Source organism: Histomonas meleagridis (genome assembly GCF_020186115.1).
Source record: "Histomonas meleagridis strain 2922-C6/04-10x chromosome Unknown contig_68, whole genome shotgun sequence".
In the NCBI taxonomy this organism is placed as follows: domain Eukaryota; phylum Parabasalia; order Tritrichomonadida; family Dientamoebidae; genus Histomonas; species Histomonas meleagridis.
Genome location: NW_027150909.1, coordinates 947,271 through 970,093, shown reverse-complemented (window position 1 = coordinate 970,093; position 22,823 = coordinate 947,271). Strand labels below are relative to the sequence as shown.

Genomic DNA, 22,823 nt, shown 5'->3' with positions numbered 1-22,823 from the left:
ACAAAATTTTTTGCTGAATCTTTATTGAAATCACTATCAGCACACTAATTGATTTTATTAATGAATATACATTTTAATTTTATGCAAAAAGAAAATGCGCTACCAGAAATAGTTTTAATATTCTTCTTAAGCATAACAATTTTCAAGTTACTATATTGGGAAAAGGTTGAAAATCAAATTGTGTTTTTTGACAGTCTCAACTCACGACTCCAATCTTAACATTTTCTCCAATTATTACAGTTTCTAAGTTACTACATTGAGAAAAACACAAGTTCCATGGAAATAAAAATTTTTTTATTAAAAACACAAACTTACGAGTTATTCCTATTCATCTCCATACGTCTTCGGCTTACCTTTGAATAAATCATTCTTTCGAAGATCTTCAACTGTTAGTCGAACACCATCCGGATAATCCTTTTTGAACTCAAGAGGGAAGAAGCCATCATAAATATCTTGAAAGAAGTCAGATGAGTGTGGAATGTTGTAAGGGCGCAATTCGCCATTGTTTAATGTAAACCCATCATCCAAAAGTGTTATCTTGATGGGCTTTTTGTGGCCAACTTTGGTAACCCCGCTTTCGTTTTTGAAATCCAGCTCTGATTCAACAAGATCATTAAGATCATGAATCTTTTGCATAAATAAATTCATATCTGTTGGTCCTCGTGGAAATGCCAAATTTTTTGGACCAGGGCCACCTACCCATTGTAAATCATAATCTGCTAAAAAATCTGTTATTTCTTGAATTTCTTGTTTGTGTTTTTCTCCCTTTTCTTGTTCCTCTTGAAGAACCTGTTCAAGTCTTTTTATTTCGGCCAGTTTTTCTTCGGCAATTCTTTCCAAATGAGCAATTTGCTTTTTATAATTTATTTCTTCACCCATTTGTAAAAAGTGCTATTTAAACGTACGTTATTTACTTTGTTTCTATTTTAGGCGAAATACACCAAAAAAACATATTTACTTGCGTTTGAAGCACCAAGTAATGTTTTGTTTAATAATTTCAAACATTTGATTTCATAAACTTAATTTTCTTAAATAATCAATGTGAATCTGTAAAGAAATTATAAAAACTAATCTATTTATTTACATAAAAACACTAACATAATACACAACAGCAGTTTGGAGTATTTTGACTCGATTTGTTTATCAATGGATCATCATATTTATATCTCTTAGGTGCTTCAATTTCATCCGGTATAGTTGTATCTGACGTAAATGAACTCCAATTTTTCTTTAAATCTTCGATTTGTTTGGTATCATCTTCACAATTACCCATAAACAAAATTTGTGGATGCCAATCCCATTTATCTGTGTCTTTTACACCATGCTCTTCCTTTGCTTCGCGAAGGAGCTCTTTAATTTTGTCATAATCTGGACAATCCTCATAGTTAAGTATTGATATCATTGACCAGATCGTAGAAAATTGTGGAGCAATTTGAGATCCAATTTCTCCTACTTGAAGTCGACGCTTCATGTGTAATATTTCTGCGCGGCTTTCGGCACGTTTCCATGGAAGTCCGATCATTAAATCAATGGTAAGATAGTACCAAGAAATCAAATCATCCCTACGCGAGAGCTCCTGATGAATGTGAGCATTTGGAGATGCATAAATTGCAGTACCACGGAACCCTGGATGTTCTCTTGGAGGAAGATGTTTTTTATTTTTGTCTATGTAAAAACGCGATAAACCAAAATCAATAAGAGCAATAGGCATTTCATTAGAGCGCCTTAGTAAAACATTTGAAGGTTTAATATCTCTATGAATAATTCCAAATTCATGTATTTTTTGAATTGCTTCAAAAATAAATGTAACAACTCTGATTCCTGTAGAAAAGGAAAGGTGATGACTTTCGATTCGTTTAACAACGGATGATAATGATGGCCCAAGAAGTTCCATTGCTAACCATGTTGAATCATCTGTCTTTCCAGAAGAGTAATAAAGCGGAAAATAAAGGTTAGGTGAAATTAATTTAAAAATCGAAATTTCGAAATCAAGAATTTTTCGTTGGGATGTTTTTGGTTCAACTTTAAGTGCACACATTTTATTATCTGTCGAATCTCTAGCGACGTAAATCTCGCCAAATGATCCTTGCCCAATTTTGGTTCCGACCACCAGATTTCCAATTGTTTTCCCCTCGAGCATTGGAAACCGGCGGTTATAACGGTTAAAGCGGTTGAAACGGTTTTGGTCTAACCTTTTTGGAGAATGTCTGGAGCCGAGAAAGAAGCTGTTAAAGTCGCAAAGAGGAAGGGATCAAGCGGAAAGCGCGCTAAGTTTGTCCGTGAGGTTATTCATGAACTCGCTGGTTGGTCTCCTTATGAACGTCGTGCTATGGATCTTATCAAATTAGAAAAGAGGAAGTCAGCTCGTACCTTCCTTAAGAAGCGCCTCGGTACACACAAGCGCGCAATGCATAAGCTCGTATATCTTGAAAACATTATTCAAGAAGAAAATATGCAACACCATCACTAAACAGATAAGGTCAACTGAATTGTTTTTTCTATTTAATTACAAACGCTTCTTGACAAGTAATTATTTTAATGAAATTTGATTAATGTAATTATAAGCAAATGAAATTTTCTTTTCAATGAATGTCATTTAATGAAAAACTTAAAAACATTGGCCTTAAAGTGTATATTCATAGCAAGACGTAGCGGTGATATCATTCTTTCACGAAATGCTTGCACATAGTTTTGAAAAAAAAGTGCACAAACAAAAAACACTTTTTGAAATGAAATTCAATCGATAACGATCGAATTTATCGGAAGAAAAATCATATGAGCAATTGAACACAAGTAAGTTCAAGAGCAATTGTTATTCAGAGCAGATTCGACTTGAATCATCAAAAAGCGTAAACAAAAAATTTATTTAAACATCTCAAACTTCACTACAACAAACTTATTTCATTCCATATTTAATTATGTTTCAAAACAATATTTATTTCATTCCATATTTATTATGTTTCAAAACAATATTTATTTCATTCCATATTTATTATGTTTTAAAACAATAACTTATTTCATTCCATATTTATTATGTTCCTAAACAATATTTATTTCATTCCATATTTATTATGTTTACTAAACAATAACTTATTTCATATTTATTATGTTCCTAAACAATATTTATTTCATTCCATATTTATTATATTTACTAAACAATATAGGGTGGCCGATAAGTAACCGGAATTTTGATGTGTGTTGAATTTCGAAAAAAGTATATAAATAAAAAATTATTGTTTATTGAATGTAGTTTCCATTATTAGCGACACAGGCTTCAAGTCGACGTATCCATTCAAAAAACAAAGATTTATAAAAATCTTCACTTTTGAGGCGAAAAATTTTTTAATGGCTTCTGTTAGATCATCTTCTGTTTCAAATTCATTTCCAGCAAAAGAATTCTTCATAGTTCCGAACAGGCCAAAATCGCATATAGCTAGATCGGGTGAATATGGGGGATGAGACAGAATAATGAGGCCCGAATGTCTGAGATGCTTATCAACGGTTACCGCCGAATGACAGGGTGCATTATCGTAGTGCACCAGGAGCTTGTGTTTCATATTTCTTGATTTCTTCATAAGTTCAGAACCTTCGATATTCATTAAAATGTTATTTATATAATAATTGGCGTCAATTTTAACGTGTGTTGGTTTGACGTCAATTAATTGTACCCCCTTTCCATTGACAAAAATTGTAAACATCGTCTTTTTTTAGAAATGGATTTCTTCAACTCTTTCTTCTAGATCATCTACATCAACTACCCACTTACTTTTATATTGGTAGCGATATATAAACCATGGCTCATCCCATGTTAATAAGAATTCGAAGCCTGTTGCTTTTTCTTGTTTAATAATTGGGATAAGAATCTTCGCCAATTTTACTCTGCAACTTTTTCGTTCGGGGGTTAAAAAGTGCGGAACCCATCGAAGATTCATACATTTATATACCAATGTTTGAGTAAGATGCCTTAATATTGTATCATGTGATACATGTAACTCAAGTGCAATCTTACGAGATGAGGAGAATGGCTCCTTTTTGAGATGATCCTGGATTGAGACGATTAATTGTTCGTCTATCGGTCTTCCTTCCTTAGGCAGATTATTTAAATCTTTTCTGCCCATCTTTATTTCTTTAACTCAAAAATACACTTGGGTTTTTGAGAGGGCTTCGTCCCCATATACATCTTTGAGTTCCTTGACTATATCAAGAATCCTCATGTTTTTGCGTAGAAGATACATGATGACGTACCTTTGTTCCATCTGCTTATCGTACAATTTTTAACGTACAGTGGCCGTTTTTCGATTTTTCTCTATGATCTAAAGGAATTAAATTCTCAAACTCATAACTATAAATATAATTTATACAAGCTATTTATATATATATTTATTTTGTTGATAAGTATTATGTGGGGGGAAATTCCGGTTACTTATCGGCCACCCTATAACTTATTTCATATTTATTATGTTCCTAAACAATAACTTATTTCATATTTATTATGTTCCTAAACAATAACTTATTTCATATTTATTATGTTCCTAAACAATAACTTATTTCATATTTATTATGTTCCTAAACAATAACTTATTTCATATTTATTATGTTCCTAAACAATATTTATTTCATTCCATATTTATTATATTTACTAAACAATAACTTATTTCATATTTATTATGTTCCTAAACAATAACTTATTTCATATTTAATTATGTTTTCACTTAAACAAATATTTATTTAAAATCGATTTTACCAAATTTGATTTTATTGAAGACAATTAAAACTTCACTCAGTGGTCCAAGTCTGCCAGTTTTGCCAGTATTTGCTCCTCGGACATTGTTGGTCCCTTTATAATAATTTTTTGTATTTGCGATATTGGGTAAAAGTTGTAAAACTTGTTCTGGAATCTATAGAGCACCGCAATCTTGTCTGCGAACGGCTTCATCTTATCGATGTTCAGCAATCCATCGATGAACATTGACGAATCGTCTGTCTTGAACGAGAGCATTTCCGTCTGTATGTTCGGAATTGACGAGTCCCATTTGTCGAATCGTGTCATTACTTGTTCGAAGTATTGCGCCGTATTATTAATGTGTACGCCGGCAGATGTATCAAGTTTTAAGATCAAATTCGCTATCTTTGGATCTGTCATTAATGGTAATCGTGTGAAAACATCTCGTTCAAGTGCTTTGATAATCCATGACAATGCATCAAAGTTTCCGAGCTCTTCAAGCTTTTGTGCAATGTCTAAGATCTTGTTGATGGCTGCGATTTTGTCTTTAGCTAATGCAATGATCTCGAGAATTTGTCGTTCAAGTTTTCGGCCAATATCTTGGAACTCAGTAAGGGTTGGAGTTTGTGGTGAGATCGATTGGTTACTTAATGCGACAAAGAACTCATGTGAATGGACTGCTTTAAATGATGCATGAAATATTAATGTGATTTGTCGAGCAACCTCAGTGGAATTAGGCTCAATCAAGCTTAACGATGGCTTGAATAAGACTTGTGGGTTCTCAATGATTGGTTGATCTGTAGGTTTCATTAATGTACCAGTTCGTGTACCATATGTAAGTGTGGGCAATAAGTCAAGATTAGACTTCGCAAACTTTTGGAGATCTGGATAGTTAACTTGATCACTTAATATCTTCTGGAGAAAGTGCCCAATGGACTTGATGGTGCGCCGGCCGATAAACAAACCGTGGAGGTTAGTCCACTTTTTGAGAAGATTAATAACCGCTTTTTGATTGTTCTTTTCAATGGCTTTGATGCGCTGATAATCTTCATCCGACATGTCCGCTTGCGCTGCGTCGAAAATGGCGCACAAGTGCTGGAAGAAATGATGTGAGCTTGTGAAAGAATGAATGATTAAAAGGAATTTGGTTAAATCATCATCTGAAAGTTGATCTGATGGTGATAATGTAAGAAAAACTACAAAACGACGAAGTGAGGCCGCTTTCATCGTTTTAATACTTTGGACATTACCACTAAACTTGACATCAATGGTCGGATCGAGAATTTCTTTGTATATGGATGAATAATCTTCGGTATATGGCGTGGCAAAAAAGTCTTCTTCTAGTGATTCAAGCATGAAATGATGATGGGGTTCATCTGCTACTTGCCATGGATCTTCACGTGGAAGTACACCTGTAGATACAAGAAGATGAAGATCTGTCCTATCCCATGGTTGAAGAATGTTTTGGAATTTATGGCCAGATTCTCTTTCAAGTATTTCAGCCGTTTGATGCATACCAATTGCATTTAAATGTTGAAATATTAATTCGAGAGTTGTAAAACGATTAATATGGTTTGACGTTGTCATTGTATCTGAATGTATAACATTTGCAAAAGAATACCCACCAGTCCATGGCAAAACTCGTTCTCTGAGTGAAAGTAATTGTGGATTTTCTATTAATGTTTCTGTAAGCCAAACACCAAATTGTTCTGCTTGTTCTTCTGTCATATTATTGGTCCCATCTGAAAACGAAAATGTGAAAAATGGTGAGGATTGCGAGTTAGAATTGGTGTTTGATGCCATCGCTGTGACACTTTTTGACAAGCTTTGTCAACGGTTTTTTAAAATCAGTAAACGACATGTTATGTGACATTTGGTTCAACAAAATTTCAATAATGAATAGCAGTTATATTCGTCCCCCCTATTATTGTTTTCAAAAAGTTAACAGTTTTTTCTCGGCCAATTATCAAGTCAAAAAATCTCTACGAACTCATGATTAAATTTAATTAAAATAAAAAAATAATATCAGCATTACTAAGTAATTTATAAAACCTTGAAAATATTTCTAAGTAAAAATATTCATATTGAATGTTTGAATCAAATTTACAAAAATAGAAATTTAAATTAAAGCAGACTTTTATGGCTTCAAAAACATATCTTTGTGTGAAATTTCAAAATAATTTCTATCGCAATGTTTTGATATAGGATATGCTACAAAGTAAATTACAGTTTTTTTGTAACAATTTTTCGGTTTGTTGCAACAATCCTTAGTCAAAAAGGATTCGTGAAAATAACTTTTTCATATAAAATTGAGAGCGCTCTCAAAATTGTATTGAATGAAGGAGAAATTGCTGTAACGATAGTCCGATACAAATTTCTGTTACACAAAAATTCTTCCAAATGTTTCTTGGCTTCTTGCTGCTTTGCAGAGCTAAATGCGAAGAAAACCGTACCGATCCTCTTTTCGAGGATTTCGATATTGATGGTAAGACCTCGAAAGATTTTATATTTTATGGTGATGATGATGGAAATTATTTCACATTTGGTGAAACTGATGATGACGGAAGTTCTGTCGTTAAAATGACATGGAATGGTAAAACAAAACTTCCTGATGGAGCGCTTTATGTTGAATCAAATGATCGATATTCATATGGACATCTTTCTTGTCGCATAAAAAATCCTGACTCAAATTCACAACCCAATGCAGGTATTGTTACATCTCTTTTCATGGTTTTCAATTCAAAAGAATTTGTTGATATTGATGGTGATGGAATCAAAGATACAAATGAACTTGATATTGAATTTTTAGCCGCTGCACCAAACGAGGTTCACTTTACTGTTCATAATAATTACGATGATAATGGTGATGGTGAACGAATATCTCGTAATGTAAATATTGCAACAGGCGAATCTCTTTTCTTCCGCCACATCAAGACCAAAGATGGCGAAACAACGATCACGGATCTTGAAGCCGAACCTTTTCAAGCAATTCCAGATTATTCCAATACAAATTGGAATGTATATGGAATTGATTATTTCAAGAAGAAGATTGTCATGTGGCTTGAACATGATGGCAAAAAAGTTACTCTTTTTGAGATAACGAGCGGAATTCCACAAGCACCCATGTACATTCTTGGAAACATCTGGTGGACTGATTCTTGGTATCCTGGTGATCAAAAAGAGGCCGTGGAAAGGCCAACTTTCAGTCCCACTCTTGAGTTTGATTGGATCAAATGGGAACCATGCACACCAGAAGAAGACGAACTTTATAATAAAGACACCACACCAACTCATGTGGTCACAGAGACAGCTGCTGCTCCAACTTCTGGGCAAAAAACTCAAAGTTCTCAATCTGATACAAATCCCGAAACTATCGATCAACAATCGCCAGATGAGCCTTCAAACTGGTCACCTGGTACTACAGCTGCTATTGTAGTTGTTATAGTTGTAGTAATTGTTGTTGCAGTTGCAATTGCGATCGTAATCACAAGAAGGAAAGCAACGAAAAGCAGTGATGGTGCTTAAGTATTAATAGTGTTGTTTGCGTTAAATTATGAGATATTTTTGAAATAATTTTATTGACTTTGTTTTGAGATCGAAAATAGTAAACGTGCATTAAGCGAACTCAAAAAGTTATTTCGTTAACTCGTTCAATTTTGTATGAAACCTCCGATGGTGATTCAAATAAAATGAAGTGATGAGAAATCACTATTTTTTATGGAAGAGTCACAAAACGAACCATTACTTCCTTCTAAAGAAATAGAAGAACATAAAGAAAGAAATCCAATCCTTAGGTAAGCTATTCTAGGAATTTGTCATGCAATTGGTATTGTATACGGTGTTTTAATATATTATTTATCATTCGTAAATACACCGAGTGAAACAACAACTGTATATCAAATTACAACATCTAATATTGGAAGTTATAAATTAAATGCATCAAATAGTGATTGTTCAACATTAGAAGATCCTTCATTCAGAAGCAGCTCTGGTGAAATGGATAGCAAATGGGCTACACACCTTTGGAACACACCAAAACGTGGAACAGAAGGTTGGAAGAAAGGTTATCAAGATATGAGCACACTTGTTGGTTATGCACAACTTCAATATAATGCTGATCGTACTCTTTGCACAGTAACAATTTACACAAAAACACATCATGATCACTCTCACAATAATATTATTTCGATGACGTTTCCCAATCTGATCCTTCTAAGACATAAGATTCTTCATATACAGGACTTCTCCATGTTAAATTTGTCGCTGCAACAGGTGAAACAGTTGAACTTGATGAAATTGATTTCATTTGGAATGTTAAACCGCTTAAAGAAAGAACTGGTGATTATCGTAATGGACAAAAAGGTGCAATTGTAGAAATGTTTGGTTGGCCAGATGATGATATTGCTGAAGAATGTAAAGTTATTGCTGAAGCAAGTTATCTTGGTGTAAAACTTTTCCCACATCAAGAACAAGTAATGTATACACAACCGATGGAAAATGAACTTAACGCTTGGTATTTCATGTATCAACCTGTATCATATCGTTTACAAGGCGGTATGGGTACACGTACACAACTTCGTAATATGATTAAGAAATTTCGTTCATATGGATTATGTGTTTATGCAGATGCAGTTGTTAATCATATGTCAGGATCAGGTAATGATGCACAAGATCATCGTAATCCAAGTGCTGGTTGCACATATTAACCAGAAAAACAATCATCTGATGAAGAAAATCAATCTCCATATTATACACCTGGTTATAATTATACATATAATTCATGGGGTGAATTATCTAATGTACTTGAATATTCAGCAGTACCATATGGACCAATGGACTTCCATTGTGAGAAATCACTTAATTCATGGACTGATGGAAATATCTTAAATACAGGTTGGCTTACAGGTTTAACTGATCTTGATACAAGCAAAGAATTTGTACGTACAAGAATTGCTGATTACTTAAAAGATCTTTTATCAATTGGATTCTCTGGATTTAGAGTTGATGCAATATTATCAAGAATTAGAAAAGTTATTCAAAACGATGATCATGATCAACAAAATGATGGATCATCATTACGTGATATGCATGATAATGGCTGTGTTCTTGTTAAAGGTTGTGATGCTAATACACATTGGAACTTTGAAATTAGATTATTTACTGATCCTTATGGTGGCGCTGATAATGATAATGATTATCCAATTAGAATGTTATTATCATCATTTTATTTCCAAGATGGTGTTCAAGTTATTCCTGATGGTAAATCTGATTGAAGCAAATGTGTAACTACATGTGACTCATGTAGATCTAGATCTTATGCAAAGGCTTATGTTGAAGACGCTCAGGCTTATGCTGGAAGTGATTACACAAGAGTTCATAGAGATGCACAAATCATTGCAGCAATGAGAAGCTGGATGCATAACTAAAAAATAAAAACTCATTTTCTTTAATCATTGAATTAACTTAGAAGCTTTTAGTTTATCTAAAAAATAATGTAGCCAAAGTAATAATTTAATCTTTAATTTTTAAATTTTAACATTTATGATGTCACAAAACACACTGTGTTGCTTGGTAGTGTTATTTAAGGAACGAAATAACACAAAATAATATTCACAGAGCATAGGTGGTTGGGGTGCCCTATAATGGCGAAGTTTCTAACGTTAGAAATGTGTCAAAAATCAGATCACCTCACAAACCTCTATTTTTTTGCCCTTTTTTACTCAAACTGTACAAACGGCATTTTTTGCGAGAAGAAAAAACAGGTCTTGTCGAATCACTGTTTGAAATATTTGTATGATTTCATGGTAATAATGGATGCGTATTTTAAGGTGAGAATATCTTTCATTTTTCCTTTGGAAATTAAATAGCAATCTCTAGAAATATGCAATTTTGGCCCTTATTTATCATGAAAAATACTGATTCATAATTGTATATTTCGCATTATATTTTTATTTGCTATATATATAATTGTTTTGAAGAAAGAAATAAACGAATTTGCATTCAAATTTTTTTTTTTTATCAATAAAATTTTTTTATGGTCAATAAAAAAATTGATCACAATATGTTTCAATATCTGAAATGCTTATTTTATTTTTTGAAAATGATGAATACAGATGAGGAAAAATCGAAAAATAATTTAAGGGTGGACGTTTAGTTCTGAGTTTGAAAAGTATTCAATGGAATACAAAAAAACAAATCACATAAATGCGATCAAAGGAGAGAGGAATCAAAACAGGGCGACCAAGGTTTCATATTAATGCTGATTTTATCGTGTACGAAGGGCCAGTATGGATGGAATGGTATAAGCTAGATTCAGTTGGAAACTCCTTAAACTAGATCATCAGACGAAATATATGAACTTCCGGAGGTGGAATATCAAGAACCTCAACCAGAAAATAAACCAGATGAATCACCAAAAACAAATCGCAAGCCAAAAACAGAAGGAGAATCAAATCCGCTAGGTACAGAACAATTTTTCGCCATTGAATTCAAGACTCCAAGGCGGGTCTAATAATATGTGTATATTGTTGCAATTTTAAGTAAAATTTGATGATATCTTCACTTTGTTTCTGTATGATTTCACAATTTATCTATCGTCCAATTCAATGCACTTTGTAGTGAAAATTTCAAATAACGTGTTTTTAACGTACAACATTTTTAGCTTTACTATTTATCTATCAAAATACACAACAACAATATTTAGGAAATGTATTTTATATAAATTAAACAAGTCGAAAACAAAATTTCATGAAAAATTAAAATTATCATAATTATTCAAAATTTTAGATCTCAAGAATCAATAATTATTCAATATGTTATATAAAAATATTATAATTATATAATTATTTAAATTTATTAAAAAAAAAAATAACTTTCATATAAAATTTCATGAAAAAATTATCATTATCTTCATTTTGCTTCATCTTTAAATCCTTAAAAACAACTTTAGGTATATTTTTATAAATTAAATTTTATTTATTCTAGAACTTAATAACGCCTGACTTATCGCCAAACACGAGCAGCCATGTCTGCGGATTAATCGCTATGCAAAACGCTGGTGCCGTATGACCCTTCATTGAACTTTTCAACGAGAAATCCTCCAAATCAGAATCATATGTTTTACCGTATGTGCTTCCGCATATAGCCGAGTTCTCGTACAAGCACATTTGCATCTTCTCGGACAGCAACCATGACTTTTCGATGCTCACTCTTCCCACCACTGCCCAATGACACCAACTTCATCGAGCCTCTTGTTATTTACAGTAAAATTATCAATTTGATTTTCGTTTTCTATAAATGAAAGAATATCATAATTTTCACATTTAACACAAATATCAATTAGTTTATTATAATTTTTTTTTTGCCCAAATTCATTTGAAAAATGCTAAATTCATTAACTGTGATTGATGTTCATTATGAGAATTTTCATCATATATATATTTAAAAAATATCATTTCGATGAAATTTAATTGTGATTTCAAATAAATTGTAAAATGATGCATGATTTTGTACACTTAAATTAATATTCTTTATACATATATCCAAATTAAATTTTTCATTTAATTCGAATATTTCATAAAGCTTTTCCCATTCAAATAAAATCATTCGAACTTAAAAATATTCTCTAAGTTTCCACCTGCATATTTTCCGATATCATGTTCATTAGCACCATTAATAAGTAAATAACAATTATTTATATTTAACAACTATGCATCAAAAAATACCGCAATACCAATATATGAAACATTTTCTTGATTAATATAAACAAATGAAAATTAACATATTTTTTATGAAGTTGGAAATTATTTTTCGAAAGTTGAGAACCATGGTTGTACCCATATTCTTTCATTGGATAAGAAAATACTGCATGTGATAATAAACAAATAACAATATTAAATGAAAATGCAAAATTAGAATCAAATGAATTCATCGCTTAAAATATTAAAATTTTTCATTTAAGATAAAAATTATTTGTTCAAGTTCAATTAAAAATTGCATAAAAATGTATTCGCCTTTAGGGCTCTCTGCTTTACTTTCTAAAAAATTTTCTTTCTGTGATTTACCAAATTTTGTTTCCACAGAACTTGTGACACGTGTCACTTTTTCATTGGAAAGTGACAAATACGTTTTTTACACTTTTTGTAAGCTATACAAATCGATCTGACAACTGTTTGCTGGTTTTAAAAAAAGCATCAAATGAAATCAAAAACAATAGATATTTATTTTGATTAACTTTCTGATATATCACATGCAATATTAGTCCATTGTGAAAGAGCTATATTTTCATATGTTGGTCAAAAATATAAAAATTCAACTATTGCATTTGTTCAATCTTTACAGGAAATTCGAGTTATTATGTCTCGTTTTTAATAACAATACGAAGCTCACCTCAACCAGTTTTGTTCGATAATGCGTAAGTGAAAGCTCAAAGATAATTTAACATAAAAATGTTCAATGACGATTAAATTTCAGTGAATACCAAATTTATTCAACGGTTATTGAATTTTGTTTTTCAATCAAAGTTTGTTTGATGGAAGTTCCATACGCCGATTATAAAAAAACTTAATAATAAAATCAAACAAAGGTTATCTCACAATAATCATTTTGTAAGTTCATGATGTATCTTTAATTTTAATGGTTGAATTTCAAATTTGTTTAAAGTCTATATTTCATAATGTTTACATTCATTATATAAAATGTGAAAATTTATGGGTAAAAAAATATTCTGATTAAAACTAAGATTAAGTTCGTTACTCTGAACTTTAGATAAATAAAAATTATCGAAATAAAAACTTGACGGAACACAGGAGGTTATGAACTGAAATCGGAATTGAATTAATTGCAATTTTGAAAGTTTTTTACACAACTTTTTGTGTTATGAATTTACTTTTTGGAAAGTTGTTTTTGGATGCGCCAGAGAAACAAAAAAAAATTAAAAACATATATAGTGTTTACTAAAAAATAAATGAATAATTCATTAACAAATCAATAGTAAAAGTCAGTGTCCTCATCACTATTATCCGTTTCAAAATTATTTGTATCAATTTCCAAAATCAATGAATTATTTATTTTTTTAATCTGTTCATCTTCTTCTGTTTTAGCTTTATTTGATTGTTCAGCAATAATAATTTTTTTAAAAGGTGTTGTTTGTTTCTTTGGTTCATTCATTTGAGGGATTGGTAAAGGAGTACCTTTAGGTTTAACAATATTTCTTTTTTCTCCATGCTGAGGAAATTGTCTGTTTTCTCGTTTTTTCGGGGATTGTTGCATAATTTGATTAATTGGAACTTCGAAATATGGGGTATTCTGTTGAGCATAATTGAAGTTTTGATAATTTACAATATTTGGTTGATATGGTTGTTGTTGTCCGTATTGAGGACTATTAAAATTTGGATTAATTTGATTGTATGGAAATGGAGATAAATTGTAATTTTGTTGGTATTGATTAGATGCTTGAATCAGATCGTTACTTTGAACATATAATTGTGGATTTGGTACAAAATTGGAATTGAGTATGAGGTATTGAGGATTCATTTGAAAATAGTTGTTTTGCATATTTGGGGTGTTCATTTGCTGCCATTGTTGTAATGGTTCCATAGGAATTTTATTGTAAAAGATGTTTTGATCTGAATTTATTAATTGCAAATTGGGTTGGTTTGGATAAATATTGTTTGCTTGAACAAAGGAACTTGGACTTGTTTGATTCATTGTCCTAGTTACACGTTGGTACCAAGGCTGTTGATTCATTTTGTTCCTTGAATTTAATATTTCAATTCAATGTTTTTAAAAAACCTGATTTTTTTCTTGATTTTCTAATGAACCAAAAGCAGAAATAAAAAATGAATAATTCCATAATAAAATAAATCAGGAGTACACAATAAATATCCCGAAGAAATTAAAAAAAAATTTAATATGTTAAAAATTAATTGATTAATCTGAAAAAATGTTTTATTAGTTTTATACCATCAAAATTATAAAAGAATTTTATGTAGGTAAAATATGTTTTTTAAGTGAAAAAAATTAATATTCGTTTCTTATTGCAATTTCGTTTTTGCCCAAGTGTTAAACATCCACTGTTTTAAATTTTACATTCTCTCAATTTTTGAATTAAACTTTTGTTCCTATTGAAATTTTCTTCACAATTTCGGCAAAACCACAGTGAAGATCTTCACTTTTTCTTTGAAATTGTTTAAAATTAAATGCAAGTGCATAAGCTTATGCATTGAAAAAGTATGGGAAATTTGTTTGGCCATAATGGTTCTATTTCATCAATATTTTTAAATAAAACAAATACAACAAAGTCATTGTAGTACCAAAAATGTAGTTTTGAAACTACACTAGATTTTAATATCTAAAATTTTCGAGTGAATCAATTCCAATTTATTTGTCTATTAAAAATTCAAATTCTCCATTTAATATGTTTATTTCAAAGAGTGAAATATCTTTGTTACAGCTTACATAAGCTAACTTATAAGATCCATGAAAAATTTCTTCTAATGCAATTTACCAAAAAATATGAGTTTTCAATAAAATTCAATTGGATTTACATCTTTTGCATGTTTAAATTAGTCGAATCAGTTATAAAGAAAACAAAATCTATCATGAGGAATGTAAAGTTTAAAATAATTTTTTTTATATCATAAATATTTTGGTTAATCATTATGAAAATTTAAAAAAAAAAAGAAATTCAACTAAAATTTATTATTTACTCCCTTTATTTACTACTAACCATTAAAAGGAATCAACAATTTTGAATAATTCATCATCTATTGATTGATCATTTCTTTCAGCATTTCTATTCCTTTGTGCTGAACCGAATAAATCATCAAAATGATATTCTATATTATTATTATTACCATTATTAAAATTTTGATTGTTTTCTGTAATCTGTTGTTGATTTCCTGTACAAACATTTGTTTGAACTGGTTGTAACATACTATTTACACTCATATGATTTCTTCCATTAAAATTTTTGAGATAAAAAAATTTTTTTTGCCATCGAGACTTTATCTGTATGTCTGATCTTTCATTAAAGAACCGCGAAATTTTTGTCCATTTCGGACCAAATTCACAATATTTCTCAAACAATAAACGATCTTCTTCTTCTGTCCAAGGTGATTTTGCTCTGTTACAAGAAAGATAATGTTTCCATCTTTCTCTGCACTGTCTAATGTTCCGCCCTGGCATATTGCTTGCAATCTGTACCCATGAAGTATCACCATATAATGCTACAAGTCGTTTTAAATTCGCATCTTCTTCAGGAAGAAATTTCATTCGTCTTCGTTGCTTTTTTTCCCCTTCTTGCATTTAAAATTTTGTAAATTTTATGTTAGCAAACTTAGTGAATTCCACAAATATCGATTGATTTTTGATAAAACAAATAAAAATTGAGTTTTATGGATTCTGAGAAAATGCGGAATTTGATTAATTTATGAAGTGACATTGATGATTTCAAGTAGTTGATTAGTATCATCTAATAATTACAAGAGAGAACAAATTTTTATTGATTAACAAATATTCATTTTTCTTCTAACCAAGATATTTCGAAAGATAGATATCTGTTTGCTTGCAAGAATGATTTGGTGCCGTGTTTATCTTTATTTGCAATATTCATTTATGGTGAGAAAAAAACCACTTTTATGATAGGCATATTTCACATGAATTGTTTAATTGTTTTATATCAAATTGAAAAAACAGTTTTTGATGTGAGAAAGCATTCAAGGACTTAGTTTTCCTTGGTATTTTGATTTATGGTTTATTAATAAATAAATATTTAAATTATATCAAAAATTTGGTTTATATTCATCAAGAAAATTCCAATTTCATACATATAAAAACTAAGATATCTTGTATTTGGTTGATAAAAAACAATTCAATATCGAAAAGAGTAACAACAATTGATGAAGACGTGGTTCACATCAAAAACTGTTTTTCAATTTGATATAAAACATTTAAACAATTCATGATGTGATTGATTTATTCTGTTTGAATCTTCTTTATAGAAACGTCATATAAAGAAATTTATCATATAATAGATGTGTGCTAAATTAAATAAAATTTTTCTTTTAATTTTTTCCTAGTGAGAATAAAAATGGAATTGTTTGGTAAATCATTTTTGTCTTTGAAAGTAAGTTTCAAAATCATTCTGAAACGAAAGTTTTATTAAAAATTAATACATGAGTTGCAATTTTTAAAAAATAATAAACGGTTTTTGATCGGTAAAGATTGAATGAGTGACGATCAAAAAATCTTTTACAATGTGAAATCTAGGTTGTTATGATGAAAAATCGCCCAAAAAGAGGATATATCATATGATATAACCGTAGAATCACCCCACACCCATTCCCAGCATGTAAACAACAAAAACATTTTCACTTTTTTTGTATTTTGTTTTTAATGTATTTTTATAAAAGAAAACAGAACAACTTTCGATAAGTGTAAATGAATAAAACGCTTTTTGTTAATGAACAATCTAATTTTAATAGAGTGTATAAAAATGAAGCTGAACATATTTTTATATATTGTAATGCCACAGAAATTCCATCATATGCACTTGAATTAATTCGTAAATTCACTATAATACTCGCAAGTTGTTCAAATTATTTTGTACAGCACTTCATTTTGCATTGATATTGTTAAATTAATTCTTGAACAAAAAGGAATTAAAAAAAAATCAAAGTGATAAAGTCATTATCATGCACAAGCATTTCTATATATCACGAAAATATTTCAACTGTACACTAAATGAAAAGAAAAATGACGAAATTACATATTACAAAAAACAAAAATAAATATAATTTTGAAGCAAAACCAAAAATCATTTGCATTTATAGATATTTCAATAGTTCATCACAACTTCTTTGCCTTTTATCATTGAGCTTCTGTTCATTTCTGCACATCTTTTGAAGCCTCTCTATGTATAATGTGTCTGCTCGCGCTCTTAGCTCGTCCAGCAAGCTCTGGTTGAGTCTTACGCGTCTGAGATATTCCTTTGGCACTGCAAATCTTAATTCGTATTTCTTACTTCTGAACTCGCGATATGAATACTCATCGTAACTATCAAGATCGCGGAATCGGATTTGTTTGTCAATGTTTGAGTGGCCGAACAAAGAATTTTTGGTGAAAAATGAAAATAATATCATGAGAATAGATGGAACAGCAAATAGAAGTGCCATGAGCAATTCATTGTGACGCTGATTTTGTTGGCGATGTTGCCTTCTTTGATACGTATGATGATTTCCGAAACCCATGTTAGTGAACATTTGAAATAATTCTTCTGGTGTTATATCATCGCTAAATGTAAAGAATGGATCATTTCTACGGAAGGCATTATAATGGAAACCATTATAAGGATTAGGTTGAGGGATTTCGGGCTTTGCATCACCAAAACGATCATACTGTGCTCTCTTATCTTGTTTAGAAAGAGTTTCATAAGCAATTGATATTTTTTGGAATGCCTCAGTCGCTTTTGGATGTTTATTTCGATCTGGATGAACCTTCAAAGCTATTCTTTTGTAGCTTCTTCTTACCTCTTCTGTTGTACAAGTTTTTTCGAGTTGAAGTACTTCATAATGAGTACGTGCTCTCAGAATTCTTTCACATTCTTCTTGCTGTTCAGCGCACATTGAAAACTGCCCGAACAAACAAAAAATTTTGCGCTATCGTAAAGCATTCAAAAAGAAATAAATAATTGAAATATTTGAGTTGCTACTGATCGTTTATTTTTAATCTTGGTAAAATATTATTGTTTTGGTGAAAGTAAAAGTTTCAAATCAATACTTGCAAAGTTAAGCAAGAATGGATAATTTGAAACAGATTCTTTCCATTGTTTGAAATCAACAACGCCTTTTCCTTCTGGGTCGATTGTGCGGATAGTTGAATCGACTAAAATACTTACTTGTTCATCAGGAACATATGTTGATCTTTCTTTAACCACGACAGCCATGATCTCTTTGAATTTGTCAATTTTGATTAATCCATCCTTATCCATATCAAAAACATGGAACAAGAATTCAACCTTTTCTGATGCATCTGCTCTATCGCAGAGAGGGGATAAACCATGGATATATTCGGGAAAGTCAATTGTCTTATCTCCATTACGGTCAAATGCAGCAAAGATATATTCAGTCAGTTGTACACTTGACATACCTAGAATATCCATAAAGTCAGCTACGTTGATTCCTCCTTTGTGCTTATGCTCTTTAACAAGAACTTGAAATCTGTCGTACAAAATTTTGATTTCTGCTTCAGAGAAGTGTGATGATGACGCCAATTCTGTTATCAGCTTGCGTGTAAGTTTAACCTTTTTAAGCTTGATTTGGCTTCCTTGTCCTCCCATTAATAATTTGCGAGGCTTGTTCGGTTAATTTCGTGTTCCCAAAAATTCAGCTCCTATCAAAGAAATTGAAAAAATTGAATGTAAAAATTGCTTTTGTTTGTTTCATATTTCTATGTAATCTTCTGAAATAATTGTCAAATGACGAAGTAAAGTTGTGCACAGCAACTAAAAAGGGCGCCCTAAAATTCCGTTTCTTTTCTCAATTTTTTTTACACACGGTTTACGATGCATTGAAAAACAAAATAACCGATGAAATTGGTGGGATTCACATTCAAAATTGACTTGATTCAATCGTTTACACTTTTGAAAATATTTCAAACTTCGCCCAATATTGTGAATAAATCCGATTAATAATTTCTCAAATTTGGCGGATGAAAACAATCCACTTTTCAAAAACTGCCACTATATTCAATAGTTTATCTGATTTTTCGGGTTGTAAAACTTTTACAAAAAAAGATTTAGTTTTCATAATTCAGGGTTTAACAAAATAAATACTGTATATCAACATTGACACAATTTAAGATTGCAGGATTTTTAATTGCAGCGTTTTCAAATTCCTGAAAATCAATTACTCCATTTCCATCTGTATCAATTTGTTGATATGTTTTGTCAACTAAAGATGATAACTTGTCTTCTGAAAGAGAAACAGAACTATTTTCTTTCAAGCTTAACGATAAAACAATCATTAATTCATCTCTTTCAATCAACCCATCTTTGCTAATGTCAAACACATTAAAACAGAATCTTGCTTTTTCTGAAATGTTAGCTCTGCTACAAATTGCCGATAATCCATTTACAAACTCTATAAAATCAATTGTTGAATTTCCGTCACTATCAAAAGCTGCAAAAATCCGTTCAGCAAATTCCATATTTGAAAGTCCGAGAGCATTTTGGAAATCAAGGATATCTATTCCACCTTTTCTTTTACCTATTTTTGATAGTTCTTTAAATCTTCCATGCAAAACTTTTATTTCATCCACAGTAAAATGAGTTGAAGCTTCTAGCTCTAACATCAATTTTTTTGTGACATTAATTTTTTTAATTTTTATTTTGCTTCCTTTGTTTCCCATATTTTGATGTGAAATCATTCTGCAGTACAAATCAAAACCGTTAAGCTGGACTCAATTAACGGTGTTTTGATTCAAAATTAACGTTATTTTGGGTTACTGACTTTCGGAGGTTCGCCATTTTTTCTGAGAAGTTTCCATTGAAATAGCGGTTTTTTGATTTCATAAAATCTTGCCGACAAGAAAAAGATAATTGTGTGATCATCGATTTGTTCGAAACTTCTAAGAAATTTTCTATGTTTTTTATTATGAATGATTAAAAATTGGATTACTTTCGAATAATTTTTTATAATAAAATGTTTATCTTCTCATTAAATAAATTTTTTTATCTGTAAAATATCATCTTCAAAATTTGATATTTCTAAAATAACTCATTTATTTATGAAACTTTGTAAATGAATGAATTATGAATACAACTTTTATATGTGATTATTTTATTCTATATTGAAGTCATATGATTTCTATTGCATGTTTCTATCCACAAAAACTTGAAACCTAGATTTAAAAGATGATATGTTTCATCCTCTTTTTTGTCAACTTTCTTTTAATTTTTAATTGAACTCAAATATTTTTCTCAAATTATTTGTTTAATTTTGTTAAAGGTGTTGAACATAAATTAATTTGTAATTTATTTGTTATATTAATATGTTCATATTAAGCTTAGTGATTGTTTCATATTGGATTGTACCCACATTAAGTAAAACACTAAATGAAACATTTTCTGTTGCTCAGGGTAATTTTTCTGAAGCATCATCATCAAACAATAATCATGAAACAGGAGATGGAAGGATGAAAAGATTTGTAAAAACACTTTTTACAATGCCTTTGATTGGAAGAAAGGAAGAAACGAAGATCAAAATTGATTTGTTGTTTTATTTAGCTGTTTTAGCCTGTATAATGTCAGGCTTATGCCTTGCATTTGTCTTAGCATGGGTTATTTATATCTTCACTCGATCACGAAAGTCTTCATATCGCACACCGAAAGAAGATCAAAACGTGCATATAGAAACGCCACAAATAAACAATCTATATGAATATTATAGAGAAGAGAAAGACAAATGGATTTAAATAAGTAAATCATTTTAATTTTAATATTTTATTATGAATTCCATATTTTTAATATTTAAAATCATTTCTTTGGTTCCAAGAACATTTTTAATGAATTAATTCATACGAATGCTGCACAAGTTATATTATTACATTTAAAAGATTATTTTCATTAGAAATATTTATTTATTTTTTGTTATATACGAATCTAATTGACTTCACATTCTTCCACTCCTCATTATCCTCGCTCACCAGCTCTGCATCCTCAAACCTTTTAATGGTGTCCATTGCCTCCATCATTGTCTTATTGATTTCCTCCAATGGTTCCTCCAACATCATTTGCGCCTCGTTCGCAACTTCATCATTTTGGGAGAACACCAAACTATCCATCTTATCCATTGCGTCTATTCTTTGCATTAACTCGTAGAAGATATCCGATCGATTTTGGATTTCTAACGTATATTTCATCGAATGCAAATTTTTCAAAACCAAATATTGGAGTGTATCATTATCATCAATTTTAGAAAAGATGAAAGAAAGAATTTGCTCAAGTGGTAATTGCATAAGAAACTCAAATGAAGAAGAAGCTAAAATTTGTGAAAAGATCCACACAATTAAGAACAATACACGAAAAGTGGAATGCTCAGAAAGCTCAATAAAACTCAAAATATTACATTGGTATATTATTTCAGGATTGATGACGGCGGCTGCACGGATGAACTGAAGCGCAGAGTATTGGATAATTTGATTGGTAGAATGACATAATTCAATGAAACTTGGTATCGGTAATATGCCAATATCAATTTGTGAAAGTTGGATACAATGGGTGAGAATGGATATACTGGCTTCAATGTGCTCAGGAACTGTCCCATGAATGATATAGTTGAGCAAAAAATCAAGATAATTTTCCAAGATAAGACCACTGGCACCACAGCCTCGATACCGGCAATAAGATGAGATAACCCATAGCGAGAGGCGCGTGATCTCATCATTGGGTTGCTTGACAAGGAAAAAAAGATAATCAATAAATTCTTTTTTGGGCACAACATGACGTGATAAATGATGAATAAGAATAACATATGATACGGTGATGGGACGCTGACCATATGAATTGATGATTTCATATATTTTATCTGAATAAATTGATAAATCTGAAATTTCGGAACAAAAATTGCAAAGAAGATCTACAAGGTATGTGATATCAGTACCTGGAGGTGAATTCATCAGAAGAGTAAATAAATGTTGAAGAAGATCTACTGGAAATTCTTTTACAAATCCATCAGTTAAATATATAATACGCGCAAGGAGTTTTGAGACAAGCAAAACTAATTCAACATTATTTAAACATAAAATAGATACAAGATTCTTAATAAAATTAACTTCATTAAATTGATCTACTGAAAGCTTAACATGTGGCACGAGGATCTCACAAAGTTGTTGAGATGCATTGGAAATATTTGCAGGATTTTGTGAAATTACAGCTTGGTTGAAATTATTAATATTATTACTTATTAAAGTATGGTATTCAGCAAGTTCTTCTGTGGAGAGACTTGAAAAATTTGAGTTACTTCTTAGTTCTTTCCTTGTGGATATACCATCCATAATTTGGATGGCTTTTATATCACATGTCAGTCCGAACACTGATTTT

General features: G+C 30.7%; 10 protein-coding genes across 10 annotated transcripts; 4 read left to right on the top strand and 6 right to left on the bottom strand.

The window, feature by feature from the left end:
- Window positions 1-324: 324 nt before the first annotated feature.
- GO595_008654 (UBX domain-containing protein 11) lies at window positions 325-879 on the bottom strand (the record flags this gene model as incomplete). The annotated part of the gene is made up of 1 exon (XM_067922252.1): window positions 325-879. One exon carries the CDS (start codon window positions 877-879, stop codon window positions 325-327), a length of 555 nt encoding a protein of 184 aa, XP_067771420.1.
- A 214-nt stretch (window positions 880-1,093) lies between these two features.
- On the bottom strand, window positions 1,094-2,140 carry GO595_008653 (CK1 family protein kinase; the record flags this gene model as incomplete). The annotated part of the gene is made up of 1 exon (XM_067922251.1): window positions 1,094-2,140. One exon carries the CDS (start codon window positions 2,138-2,140, stop codon window positions 1,094-1,096), a length of 1,047 nt encoding a protein of 348 aa, XP_067771419.1.
- Window positions 2,141-2,203: 63 nt separating this feature from the next.
- On the top strand, window positions 2,204-2,470 carry GO595_008652 (ribosomal protein L36e; the record flags this gene model as incomplete). The annotated part of the gene is made up of 1 exon (XM_067922250.1): window positions 2,204-2,470. One exon carries the CDS (start codon window positions 2,204-2,206, stop codon window positions 2,468-2,470), a length of 267 nt encoding a protein of 88 aa, XP_067771418.1.
- Window positions 2,471-4,780: 2,310 nt separating this feature from the next.
- On the bottom strand, window positions 4,781-6,526 carry GO595_008651 (RasGEF domain containing protein; the record flags this gene model as incomplete). The annotated part of the gene is made up of 1 exon (XM_067922249.1): window positions 4,781-6,526. The coding sequence occupies one exon, from the start codon at window positions 6,524-6,526 to the stop codon at window positions 4,781-4,783; it is 1,746 nt and encodes a 581-aa protein (XP_067771417.1).
- Window positions 6,527-7,123: 597 nt separating this feature from the next.
- Window positions 7,124-8,248, top strand: GO595_008650 (glycoside hydrolase family 16 protein; the record flags this gene model as incomplete). Its single annotated transcript, XM_067922248.1, has 1 exon — window positions 7,124-8,248. One exon carries the CDS (start codon window positions 7,124-7,126, stop codon window positions 8,246-8,248), a length of 1,125 nt encoding a protein of 374 aa, XP_067771416.1.
- Window positions 8,249-8,719: 471 nt separating this feature from the next.
- Window positions 8,720-9,429, top strand: GO595_008649 (Alpha amylase, catalytic domain containing protein; the record flags this gene model as incomplete). Its single annotated transcript, XM_067922247.1, has 2 exons — window positions 8,720-8,843; window positions 8,948-9,429. The coding sequence occupies 2 exons, from the start codon at window positions 8,720-8,722 to the stop codon at window positions 9,427-9,429; spliced, it is 606 nt and encodes a 201-aa protein (XP_067771415.1).
- Window positions 9,430-9,555: 126 nt separating this feature from the next.
- GO595_008648 (Alpha amylase, catalytic domain containing protein) lies at window positions 9,556-9,996 on the top strand (the record flags this gene model as incomplete). Its single annotated transcript, XM_067922245.1, has 1 exon — window positions 9,556-9,996. One exon carries the CDS (start codon window positions 9,556-9,558, stop codon window positions 9,994-9,996), a length of 441 nt encoding a protein of 146 aa, XP_067771414.1.
- Window positions 9,997-17,550: 7,554 nt separating this feature from the next.
- On the bottom strand, window positions 17,551-18,348 carry GO595_008647 (dnaJ-like subfamily B member 14; the record flags this gene model as incomplete). The annotated part of the gene is made up of 1 exon (XM_067922244.1): window positions 17,551-18,348. One exon carries the CDS (start codon window positions 18,346-18,348, stop codon window positions 17,551-17,553), a length of 798 nt encoding a protein of 265 aa, XP_067771413.1.
- Window positions 18,349-18,464: 116 nt separating this feature from the next.
- Window positions 18,465-19,061, bottom strand: GO595_008646 (putative CNB1-calcineurin B, regulatory subunit; the record flags this gene model as incomplete). Its single annotated transcript, XM_067922243.1, has 1 exon — window positions 18,465-19,061. One exon carries the CDS (start codon window positions 19,059-19,061, stop codon window positions 18,465-18,467), a length of 597 nt encoding a protein of 198 aa, XP_067771412.1.
- A 2,300-nt stretch (window positions 19,062-21,361) lies between these two features.
- GO595_008645 (uncharacterized protein) lies at window positions 21,362-22,777 on the bottom strand (the record flags this gene model as incomplete). The annotated part of the gene is made up of 1 exon (XM_067922242.1): window positions 21,362-22,777. The coding sequence occupies one exon, from the start codon at window positions 22,775-22,777 to the stop codon at window positions 21,362-21,364; it is 1,416 nt and encodes a 471-aa protein (XP_067771411.1).
- Between the last annotated feature and the right edge of the window lie 46 nt (window positions 22,778-22,823).